Source organism: Papilio xuthus, unplaced genomic scaffold, assembly GCF_000836235.2.
Source record: "Papilio xuthus unplaced genomic scaffold, Pxut_1.1 DF827542.1, whole genome shotgun sequence".
In the NCBI taxonomy this organism is placed as follows: Eukaryota; Metazoa; Arthropoda; class Insecta; order Lepidoptera; family Papilionidae; genus Papilio; species Papilio xuthus.
The window spans coordinates 860,803-874,558 of NW_013531107.1; the positions used below are offsets into that span (position 1 = coordinate 860,803).

At 31.8% G+C, this 13,756-nt stretch overlaps 1 protein-coding gene across 1 annotated transcript in view; it reads left to right on the forward strand.

Annotated features, from left to right (window-relative positions):
- Positions 1-13,756, forward strand: part of LOC106119091 (extracellular serine/threonine protein CG31145) — a 45,646-nt gene that overhangs the window by 397 nt on the left and 31,493 nt on the right. Inside the window, exon 2 of the mRNA XM_013313954.1 lies at positions 2,736-2,768. Within this exon, the coding sequence (XP_013169408.1) occupies positions 2,736-2,768 (33 nt within the window). The remainder of the gene's footprint in view (positions 1-2,735; positions 2,769-13,756) is intronic.

Consider the following 13,756-nt stretch of genomic DNA (forward strand, 5'->3'; position numbering starts at 1 on the left):
GTCTATTATCCCTCTTATGTACTACATATATGTAAGTGTCAGTATAATTAAGTTTGATTTAATATGCTGTTGATATTAGCGTCTAAATTAGCAAGATACCTGAATTGAACATATTTATTAAATGTCACTAGCTCCACAAGGTCCCAAATTAAGTGGTCACGTATGTCTACAACTACGACCAGTGTGACAGGCTTTTAAAATAATTATACTTTCAATTGCTAGTTGTTCACTCAAGGTTTCTACGATCCACTGTATCCACCATAATTGCTAAAGTAGACATAATAAACCATATTTTTATTTACTCAAGCGTTTATTCGCAGTAACGTCGAATGACCATAATTTTATACGACGTTAAACGCTATCATTGATATGTAATTTACATAGTAATTGCTTTAAATGCATATTTTTATAGATGACAATGTGTAAATCTTCGTGATAAGAAAATACAGAATGTCAGAGTATAGTAATTAAATACTTTGATCTTTTTTTACACTGAATGGACTGAGCATATTCGTTTATCGCCATCATCTATAAAGGTCGCGATACTAAAGATCTTATGAACGTAGTCAGCGAAAGAATAACCTGTGCCTTATATTTTAATTTTCACAGTTCACTAATTTACACTTAGATAGTTACATTTTATTTCAAAAAATCAGTAACTCTTTAGGCAAAAATAATTGTATGTCCTTACAGTTATGTATCAGCAGGTCGTTTACAAATGAGATGAGTAAAAACGCGCCATTATCACGTGTATCAATCCGGCTCTCGATGACGGTGTTGATGACATTATATACTCGAGCAGAGTAGACTCGTCTCGTAAACCTGTCTTCGACCTTGCTGTTTATATAATCGCTACAGAACCGGTGCCGATGTGTTACAGGTCTTAAAAAATGATTTGCCCCCTTTACGTAAAAAATAAATTTTGTGTAGTATCGTTGTGTATTTAGGTACATTGTAAATTAATCGATTTTTTTGTTGATTAATTGTCCCCAAATTATCGTAAAGTACATGCATACATGGGAACGCCAAAATTCTTTAAAAAGATAAAGCAGGTTATTTCCGATATTAAAATAATTAGAAAAAAAAGAAATCTTTTTGTTAAAAAATTACTCGTTTCTTAGTTAAACAGCAAATGAAATGAACTGCTCTCCGTCAATTAGCAGCAAGTTCGGAAAGTTAACGGGCTGAGTTTCACTGTTTGATTTTGTAGCCTTTTGACTCTAATGACCGATTTTGTTACCTAATGAGGATTGACGTTGCGTCATTCGTTGATTTTATGTTGGCATTTCATTGGAATTTCATTAATATTAAAATTACAAAGGCAAAATTATTAAATCTTAAATACGACATTATCATCCTATGCTTTTGTTTATACTTAATTATGATTTAAAATAATACACTAACAGAATCTTTTTTTAAACTAACTTCCTTCCTATTTTTACGCTTCTAAAGTATACAAATATTTCACAGTAAACAGATAACATGCAATTCCGTATCAGATATACGAAGAAATCCATTTCTTTACATCTTGCATTATTGGCTTGTATTGAGAAAGCACAACTCAGTTGGCGGCGCGGCGCCTTGACAAATAACGTAAAAGCTGTACAAATGCTATCACCGCCTCCTAGTAAGGCTTTACTTTTGTCTTTCACAACTATAATTTATGTAAACTTAGCCAATTTTAGTGTTTTTCAGTTGTCCATTAATTTATTTTTATTAATACATTACTTTGCAAAATTATGTGGTGAATTAGCGATCTCCTGCGACTTCTTCATCGCAGAATTAAATAAAATGTAACCAATAATATCCAGCATCAGCTACCTTCCCGCAAGTACCGATAAAATCGGTCCAGACGTTCCGGATATTACCCAGATCGCCGGGTCTTGCGGACTCAGGCGGTCTGAGCGGATACAGGCAGACCATTTTTAATAATATGGATGATATCTTTACGTTAAACTTTGCGTGTGTTTAACACGTTAGCTGCCATGTCGGACTTTATGTCCGACAAGCTAATTTTTCAATCAGGCCGTGTCGAACTATATGTCCGGCGAATCATAAATATATAAATAACAAGTATATGAGCAATGTAAATAAGGTATTTATAGGTGTTATCAAATGGTTTTAGACTAAATTAAAAAAAAAACGGTTTTCGAAAAATCATTCTGGCAGCTAACGTGTTAGTTGACTCTAAAACAAATAGTATATAATACTATTTTTAGTTAATGGCTATACTAAGAGTCCTAATAAAATCTTAATTAATTAAAACACACCCAGTACAATCACACCAGTGGATGGGCACTTAATCTAATTAAGCTATTTTTACTGTCTAATAACTTACAAAGTGATATCCCTTCTAGAAATATCGATATTCAAGATGGCCTTGAACGAGGTGTCTTATAACATGAACAAATAAGTTTTTTAAGTATTCATAGATTTAAGAAAGGTATAGAGTAGGCCAATTAAAGAGTTATGAATTGATGTAGACTTTAACTTATTGGTGTTGTAGTTGTGATCTGACGGAAAATATTAATATCAGGAATAGTGCGTTAACAGACAGATTTGACATTTTAAAAGATGTCAACGAGTGTTGTGTATATTTATTTAATCAGATATTATTTACATGTCATTATTTGTCTTTTAATGAATCAATTATAATGTTTATGTACTTGCATTTTTTTATAAGTTGCAGATTCCAATTAATTTTGTTCCTAATGATGTTTTTTTTTAAATTCCAGGAATCTGGGCGCTGCCGTATATTTCTGTTTTGGGTATGATTACCTTTTTTTTTTACTCATAAATTTATATACATTGTAGAGTGTAAAAGAAAATTACCAAAAATGTAGCGAAATTAATTAACTACTTGGTACTTTCAGTAGCCTGTCATTAATGTCGTCTAAGCATGAATGTTTCCGAATAAGCAAATACTACGAAACTCAACACGTGTTTTATCGAACAAGATGTATTCCATGTCAATATGAAAGCTACGACCGTTATTGTGAACAATACAATGCGGTGCAACATCGAAGAGTATACCGTGTGACAGCTCCCATAGATTTCGAAGAACTTGCAGTCACCTTTTTACTTATATCTTACTAATATTACAAATGCGAATGTTTAGATAGATGGATGTTTGTTTGAGGGTATCTCCAGAAGCTCTGCATGAATATTGCTAAAATTTGGCTTAGACGTAGAACACAGTCTGGAAGAACACATAGGCTAATTAGTAGTCTTATGTATTTTTTTAAATTCTGCGCGGATGTGTCACTGGCGACAGTAAGGAAAGAAAGTAAAAAAGTATGGCCATGATAATCCCTAATTGTGGAAACTTAATATGAATTAAGGACTATTGGCAACAAACATTAAAAATAAACAAAGTTCTGAAATCATGACTTAACCTAAGACAGCACGACTGTTTGACTTTATTTTACTTTAAAACAAACTTATTGTCATAGACGCACTACATTATTCAAGTTGTGTTGTAACACTCATACGTTGCGCCTATTGGGTATTTCCAAAGAATAATCCATCATTTGCTCGGTCAATTCTTGTGCAATCTTTCAATCTTATGAAAATGTGTAGTAAATAACTTTAAAATAGATTCAACTTTAGTATGCCGTAGTTCAGTCTTCCTATACAAGTTTAGTATTAGATTTTTCCTTACTTCATTTTACTATTATTAAAACAACTAATTTTGCTACATGCTATCTTTTCCACAACAATATAATCACGCCCGTAACCCAGAGGGGTAGACAGATATCACGGACCTCTTTTATCCGCTGTCCTGAAACACCTTTTTTTATAACTGAGTAGTTACTGTTTGCCTTGAAGAGGCATTTACAGCTTCACCGGGCTTGAGGTGGCCGGACGCAGTTGTCGCTTAGCCTCAACGTCGTTATACACCTCTCTCGTTTCTTCTACATTAATAAATCTACACATACATCGGTCATAAACATATCTTTTTATTAAGTATAATAAAACATGAATTTCTTTGCATAAAAGTGGAAAGCATTATGTGGAAAATAAACACAATGTGAGAAGGTAACTAAATGAAGACAATACTCTTGCATTACGTGAAACGGAACAAATTGCAGCGACGCTTTGTCTGGAAAGTTGACAATTACACGTTTGACCGCATCAGGATACCTTCACTTTCATTGTTGTGTGCGGAACCCTTGATACCATCACTGACATGCGTGCACTTTTACTATAGCTTGTTTACTTTTATAATGTACTCATTAGAAAAAAAGACGAACGAAGAAGTTTCTTATCAATGAATAAACTAAAGATATATACTCTGTAATTTCTTCTTAGTTTTAAGCTCTTCATAAGGGTTTAATTTACCTATAACTCTCACCCAGTTATATTATAAACAAAAGAGGTATGCTAAATTCAGTTTTCATAGGTTTTATAACTATATGAAGCCAAATTAATCTGTTGCTTAGCCAAAAAAAAACACTATACTTTTTTGCCGTGTCAAATCTCAATAAATTATATAACATTTTTAAAAATCCCACCAAACTTTCTATATGGTTTGCTCTGCTCGCTTGGACTGTGATCTTTTTCGATAATCGATTTTTCATAGCGCTAATGATTCCGTCTTGTAAATAAGAAGGTTGATTTCAATGCATTAGTAATGGGTCCAGCTAATATTATTTCGATATATTTTTAAATTATCTTTACACTTATTTAGTTTCATTAACTCTCTTGTAATATTATTAGCTAAAATATTTTACTATACTTGATATGAATTTCGTTATATAAGAGTAACCAGTGCAATGGTCGTGGGGTCGTTGCATAGGGCACTTGTCGCGACCGATTTGATATTTCGTATAAGATCTCCTTCGTAACTCCGTACATTATAGCGATTGCATAAAGCCCGTGCAAAGGGTAAATGCAATGTTGAGGTAGAAGAGATATTTATTGCAAGATTAACGACTAAATTTAATTAATTGATTTTACGACAGTTGCTATTAGATAGTTGTAAAAAAATAACAATGTTTATTTTCTTTAATTTTAGTATTAAAAATTATGAAAACTTATTAAAGCTTTTCAATATATTAATAGGTAATAATAGAAATAAGAAGAGAAGAAGGTTTGACATTCTAATTCCCTTTTTCTCATGTAATTGATCTGTCAGTTTCATTGACACAAAGAAAATAACTCTAATGTCAATCTTCCATTGGTAGGAAGAAGATGGAATACCGTGTTAAATATCAATAAATACATATTTCCAGCAAATTAAACACGATTTAGTAACCAACGCTGCGTACAACCATGTTCCGCATCCGATATGTTAGGAGTCAACAAGCGTGCGAGTATTATACGAAACATAGACCCAGTTGCTTTCATATACACAGTCAGTCACCTGTAGCTCTTAAACTATATATATAAAAATCAAGGGCTATTCGTTAGTCTCGCCAAAACTCGAGAACGACTGAACGGAGTTATCTTAACTTGTCTTGAAGTGTTCGTGGAGGTCTAGGGAAGGTTTTAAAGGTGAGAAAAATTTGAATCATTTCCGGGAAATAATTAAGTTATTTTTTCATTCCACGCAGACGAAGTCGCGGGCGGCAGCTAGTGAGAAATAAAAAAAATAGTTTCAAATCTCTTTTTATATAATACTTTACCAATAAAATACATTCATTTGAATCAATGCATTTTTCTTTCTATTAAATTGTTTGATTTAATTTTGTGAATTGCAAAAAAGTTGCAATTTTTTGTATTATGCTTCAGTAGTTTAGAGCATTACAAACGTAACTATTTATAAAATTTATTAAATAACTTACAATTCTAAGATTAAAACCACTCGAGCGAATCACAGTCACGTCGCGTGCTACTCGCTTGTTAAAAATAAATGGAAAAATATGTACATTTTCATGTTCACTTTATGTACGTCTGTTAATTCTAAGCGTACATAATATACATATGCAAATGTATTGTTTTATATATCATTAACAAGTGAGATTTGTTTTTCATTTAGCGCCGCGAATCTAGTACAAGGTTATTTTGATTTATTAAAAACAAAATAAAAAAAAACTTTAAATTATTTATTTTGGATAAAGTAAACAGCAATAATATCTTATAATACGTTTAATTGAAAAATTATTTATCGAAAATACTCGATGTGACTGTTTTAAACTTTACAAAATTTGATCGAAATTTATTTATATTTTATATACATTTATAATTTAAATTCAAAAAGAGTTTAAATTCATTAATGAAATTGATTCAATGCACTTGTACCAGATTATTTTATAAAACGTATTTCAGTGAACTTTAAAGTACATTTTACGAAATTCTGCTATACAATACGAGAGGTCGTCTGCGTCTCCGTCCGCGCGGAATAAAAAAAACATAATAGCCTATGTGTTCTTCCAGACTATGTTCTACAGCCGTTGAGCCGTTCCGGAGATATCTTCAAACAAACATCCATCCATCTAAACATTCGCATTTATAATATTAGTAAGAAATGTGCAAACAAAATGATGTTTATAACAAGCGTTGCCTGATTTTACAACAGTGACTTGTCTCGTAAATCAGCTTCAGGAATATTGCTTTATCGGAAGTAATCAAATTTATATGGCCATGTTATTTCTTGCACATCGACCGTATAAACTTACATTTCACGGCGATCCATAAAATTGCATGTAATTTTTTATTACGATGTGGGTGTACGTTATTTTCTAGTAATACAGATGTTACATGTATAGGATAAATATCAGTCTTTTCCGTTTTAAACACTTTGTACTTCATAATCATAATCAGCTCACTATACGTCCCCAGTGAGGGGCTCGGAACCTCCACTAAGTAAGGGGTGACTAGGCCATACTCAATCATGGTGGCCTAGTGCGGGTTAGTTAACTATACACATATCTTTGAATTTCTTCGCAGATATGAGCAGGTTGCCTCACTCTGTTTTCCTTCACCGTAAGAACGTCGGATAAATGTACATATGTAAATCGAAAATCGAAAAACACATTGGTACATGATGGGATTCGAATACAGCACGGTAGATTACAAGTCAAGTGCTGAAACCCCTGAGCCACCGGCGCTCTTTATAGTACTTAGTTTTGTAAATAAAAAAAAATAGGCTTTCAATTGTTTGACACCTAGAAATTGTCTAAATACTCAAAATTATCGTAAAATATACATAAAAACCATTGTAAGAATAACCATATTTCCGAATTACAAGGAAGTTTTTTCGTTATTTCACGTTCAAAGTCGAAACGAAAAGATCTACATTTGTTTAACTGCTTCCTTGTTATTGTTTGCCTAATGCTTGGGCCATTGTTTGGAAAATATGGTTCTGCGCGTTCGAAACTAATTATTAACGCGTACTTTTACGATATACACTATCGCATTTACTCGTATAGTTCTTCTTAAGTCTTGGAGTTAACTGATTTTTATGAAACTTTACGGAGGCCAAGAACAAAGCTTAGGCGATAGATAGTAATACATTAATGGCACGATAGTTAACCAAAGGAATTATTCTAATCATAAAATAAAAAGAAAATAAATAAATAAAAATAATGTAGAACATTGTGCTTCTCAGTACGCAAAATATGTTTGGGAGCAAATATCCGTGAAGAGAACATACTTAGTTTATTTGCGGATGGCGTAAGAAATTATCTCGACAGGGCGACGACACCTGTAGATACGCGTGCCAAACAAAAGACGCATTAGGGTCTGTTTACATTAAAATGAGATGAGACACAGATTTATTTAATATCAAGTATAAACCCCTTTTTTCCAATATTTATATAAAAACTTATTTCGTTAGTCAATACACGGATTTTAAGAAAAGCGTCAATGATTCATTTGACAATAATAAACATTTATTACTAACAAATCCGCTAAAATTTTAAATTGTCGCTGTTAAAAAAATCATTCACATTATTTTATGACCATTTTTTCCAGTTTGTTGCATAAAAACATCAGTACAATTGGAATATTTCCATTGAATGATTCAACGGAATTATTGTGATGCACGGTTTTGTTATAATATTTACATCTGAACGAAATAGTTGCACATCCGCTCGCGCGCGCTATTGTGTCCGAGCCCTTATGTATGACGCTCAATTAGAGTAATAATTCGCAAAGGAGTCCTGTAATTTCAAGCTAATCTGTCTCATTATTTAGGTTATTCAGATAATTTGTACACATCTTCTGTGATTATGTTATTCGGAGAATTTCAAATATTTTAATGGTAAAAAAAGAAAATTAAAAGAATCTTTCTTGCAATATGACCTGTAGCTTGGAGATTTGAACTACCTTTACGCTATTCAGTCATAGTTGCGTTTAACTTTATATGATAACAATAAAAGGAATATGTAGTAAACATATCGCTTTTATTGTTATTTCATATCTACTATGAATAGAAAAATGTATCCCTAATTTATGAAATAAACTCGTATCCAACTACATAAAATAGGGATTTATAGATTAGTTTTCTGCAAAGATAAATATGTATTTTTAAACTACTCTTATCATTTTATGATGAAAAGGTGTTGACGATGTTCTGATTTAAAAAAAAAAATTGTCTATGACCATCGGATTAGAACATCGCTGATTATAATTTTACAAAACCAATTAATTCCAAAAAAATAAATGACGTCTTCATATAATTTCACGTTTGTTTGTTTTCTTAATACGTTTTTCACGTGGGCCGAGTTAAAATTTCTCACTATTTATACACGCGTATCTCTAGGTCAACTGTTAGAAGATCAACTGCGCCGGCGCATTGGATATGAGCCAATTCCATTCAATAGTATCTCTATCTGTTTATCAAAAAACTAACATGTTTTTATACAAAACTGTCGCCCACATCAAAACTATATGTTGTTTGTATTTGTATAATTAAAGATAGAAAAATGTTCCTTCTGCATTTTCTTACATTATTAACGAATACGCCATGTCTATGGTCTATAAGACATTTGGTATTCCTAGAGAGTCTTTGGTAGAGACCTGTTCAAATTATAAACCATTTTACTGTCATTAAAATTGTAGTAATAAAATTGAAAAGCCTTATTTAAACATTTATTAGGTTCTACAAAGGTTATTAACGGAAATCACAGATTGCCTGAAAAGCGGATTTACTTTTAATACACGGTTCTTCGAAATCGGTTAAATATTCGATAGCTTAAAGTCACAAAAACGAAGCCATGGGAAGAAAAGTCAATTTAAATTTTTATTCTGTTAAGTCCACGTACTTTCTATTTATTATAACATTTTTAATTATCACATCAATATGTACTTAATATTATTGGTGAAGCGTATATTGTTTAAATAAATATTTGTTATTTTAGTATAGGCGACTTTAACGAGACGACAGTATACAGGGCCCAGTGATGTTTCGTAACGTATTAGCATATTCGCCGCAAAGACAAACATTGCCCAAGAAACATTCTGCTCGAAACACTTTCAATGTTGTCGCTTTTATTTGTGGACACTTATCAACGGCACTGGACTAAATTTGGGACACACACCGACATTTTGATGACACGCGTCCGTATGTGTTGGTATACAATTACATTCAGGTGAATAAAAGTTACTAAATATACATACTAAAAGTTACTATACTATACCAAAACTTACTAAATAAATCAAAGATGAATTTAATCGTTATCAAAGATTTAAAGATCAAGCGACGATATGATGTTTAAGTAGTATTACTTAGTAATACGGCTTTGAAAAGGTGATTTTTAAGGTGTATATACACTAGAGTAGTAACGTAACGATCTTACGAATGATATAATAAAGTTCTTGAATGGGTGACTCACTAGAACATATCATAGATCGGCTCGTTGTTCGGTTACAAGTAAAAACTCTAGTCTATACTCATCTTTATACAAATATATTTGAACAATTGTAGGAAATTATAGAGCAAACATTATAAATTTAGTTTAATATTCTGGTTGGTAACCATACTTATCGATGACTTATCGCTAAGCAGACTTTTTTTCACATCTGCGACATATTTTTTTGTCTATACGTTAGATAGTCTTGGGTAATACCAAATCAATTTGATACTTAAATATGTTTTTGGAACAATAAATTTCCACTTGGGTAACAAAGGCTAGTGGTTAATGCAACTTATTTGCGTACACTAACTTTGATATCTAATTTTATTGCAAGATGTTTTATATTCACTTTTGATAAAAGAAATAAAAATAGTTGTAATCTGGTTATTACTCAATTATAAACTCAAAGAAATAGAACAATAGGCTCTGATTTTAGGCATATTTTATAATTGCATTACGTATACATATTCTTGTTAAACGATCTAAAACAACGAAACGAAAACGATATCACAAATTTCTACAGATCATTGTGTTTTAGACAAAATTTTACAAACTTGAATCAGCGACCTTAGCGTAGAACTTCTTAGCGTTAGTTTTCATGGACATTTAAAATGCGTTCTTAAAAGCGTAAAAATATGAAATGTAGAAATACATTACAACCGTATAAAATTGTATTGTTCATGAAATTTTACGCATCTATAACTACGCCATAATATTTGAAACAAAACGCCTAGAATTAGGCACGGGCACGTATTACCCACAGATGTAAACAATAGTTTAGTTAGTAATACATAATAAGAAAACTGAATACATCAGGTATTAGGTATTGATATTTGATTTGATTATACTGTATTAAAATATACTTCACGTTCGTCGCAATGAGCAACCAAAGTAAAGTTTTTAAACAATTTTTTTATGGTTTTTCAACCTTTTAAAACATTAATTTCCTTAGACCACCGTAAAAATGTAATGGCATTAAACATCGCAGTCTTAATATACCTTGCTAATATTATAAACGCGAACGATTACATTGATGGATATTTAATATTACGTATCAACGGCTTAAAGATCTTACTGAAATTTGTCATATAGAACAATGTCTAGAAGAACACAGCGGCTACTATTTAAGTTTTTTTTTATTCCGCGTGAATGAAGTTGCGCACGACAGCTTGTTTAATAATAGTTCCTTGGTTTCCCCCAAATTCAGTTTTCGTGATGTCGATAACATCGCCACAGATGCCCAATGCCGTGAAACTTGAACGTAGATTAACATGCACATCGTGTCCGCACATGACACACCTTATTAACCTGGCACACATTGAGTTGAACATTGGTTCAAACATTTGGCATGTACTATTTTGATAAAGCATGACTGTTTTAATGTTTAGAATTGTTAGTAAAACTTGTGTATTTGACTGAGGGTAATAGTAATTAAATCTAAGTTTCTCTTAATAATCTTTACACTAAACTTGATTAATACAAAAATCCTTATTCAGAAAATATCTTTATTTAGAGTACAAATGGTCAAGTTGCCATGATGTTTGCCAACCTCTGATAAGAAATAGCACCTAAAGAAGTTGAGCAAACATTCAGTAAATTAATTTTGATGAATGAAAGGTGTGACCTACAGAAGTGACACAAAAATGACTTTCGTTAGTAACAGATGACCAACGCTTTGTGGACGCATTATGCCGTAACTGAATTATCACATATCATCCATTGTGAAAGAGCTGTCAATGTCATATCCACCATGTACAGGTGTCAATTGAAATTATTCCTATTAGTCTTCTTCAATAGGTTATTTTGAGGTTAACAATAAGTGTGTCAAAAGCGATCTCTCCTTTGTTTCAAAATTGATGTTTGTTTTCTGAACAACTGAGGTCAGAACATTGAATATGTATAAAATAATATTAATCGAATCTATACTATTTGTGTTAAGCCGCGAAAAATATTTTAGTGGGATTTATCTGGTTTTTATTTGGAGCTCCCATTTGCTATTTGTAAAGTAAAATTTTGTATATTATTATAAATTAAAAAATGCGAATGAATATGTAATAAGTCTTCTTTTATTACTTAGTTTATTTTGAATTAAATTGATAATATTCAAGTAAAAGTTTATTCTCCTAATAATAGTTTTAATAATTCGCAATTAATTAATCGCTCTTTTAGCAATTGAAAAATATAATTTTTCTGAGAAGTATTCGAAATTATTATTGGGAAATAAATGCAATTAATTGAAAAATTATTTCCTATTTCTTTTGCGATTATTATGGGGTCAGTGAAATAAGCTAAATAAATAAAAAGGTGGCAATTTTGAATTCAGCGTGCCAATTCTGGAATACTCAGTCAAAGGTGGGAATGACGGAACGTTGAAAGAAACTCATTTCCGCTCGCGTTTTTCTCTATACATTTCATTTAAATACTTTTTCTAAAGTCTTCTAAGTGCCAAGTGGAGGTTTTAATTTCTCACGTTGATCTATACGCGACAGGCGAAAGCTTTCATCTTATCTACGTTCCAGCTTCTTCAGTTGGCGGGAAGCTTTACTGAACGAAGTTGTTACTCGTATTCTCTCATTTGAATTTATATTCATACGTGAAATGATAATGTTTATCTAAAGTTTGAGGACTGATTTAAAGCTTCATTGTGAGGTTTGTATTAAATTTGTAAATTATTAGAAATATGATAGTGTTTTAACGAACAAAGTAAAAAAAAACTATTTTTTTATATGATAAAGTGGCAAACGAGCGAGGGGCCACCCGAAATCGCTAAAATAGCGAAGTGACCGCTGCCCATAGACATACGCAATCGCATATGCGTTGCCTACCTTTAATCGACGGAGGAGAGGTTGCACAGAAAGAAAATATCTTCCCTTTCCTTGCATCCTCTCACCCGGAAAGTCCAGTTCCACTTCCCATCCTTTCCTTATAAAGTTGTTAGTTGTTCCTTATTATGTTGTTCAAACGTCTTACTAAAGCTGCAAGCCAATTAGAGTGATTAATTTTCTGATAAAAAATAATTATCAATGTTTGGGTTGGTATTCTATTATTACATAACATATTGCTGTCTCTATTTATTCAAAGATAATGTTAAGGAAGGCAATATGTTTAAATACAAATGTCAAAATTGTGATAAATGACATTTTAAAAGGTTTCAAAACTAAGTTTAAAGTCTTATTAGTTTTAAGTTATCTTATTTACCACAACAAAACAGATCACCTTGACTGATAAAAAAGACCTTAAATAACTTTATCATTCGAATGTTAACGACCGTGTACTGATTATGTGCGCCCTTCTGCGTTCTAATGCGACTGCCCTAGTTTGTGTGCGCCTTTATGTTTCAGTGACGTAGTGAAAAATAATTCACTGCCGAGGTCAGGGGTTATAAAACATTCTACTCACACTTTGACTATAGAGTAACGGACTAGGTAAAGAGCAGTCGCCACCGTTGTACTAAATAAATTCTATCAAAATTCTCATAAGTAAAGATGAGAATCACACATGCGCATGTTATGCTGACACGGAAAATTAAAATGAACGCTTATTGGCTCAAAAATTTAAATAAAAAAGTTAATGGTCATTTTTTTGCCAAAGAGTAATAAAAGACAAGTCCAGTCTCACAAAAGTCAAAGATATCGAATGTAATAATTAAACAGTAATTAGGGCTTTTGTATTCCCAACGTTTGTCGCAACCGTTGTTTATAACGTCTATCTATAAAATAAAACAATTTTCTTATTTAACTCGTTGTAGCAATTTGTAACATTCCATTTCTTAATTCTTAGAACAATTTTGTTATTAAGGCAATAATTTGTCTTATTTAAGCCTAACACAAATTGTGAAGCGGAAAATGAAGAGATTTCTGCTTTTATCCGTCTTTGATATTTTTTTTGCTGATTTTATAAGTGTTAAATTACTTTCGCATTTGTTCTTTATTGTGTTTCAAGAATTCTTCGGAAAA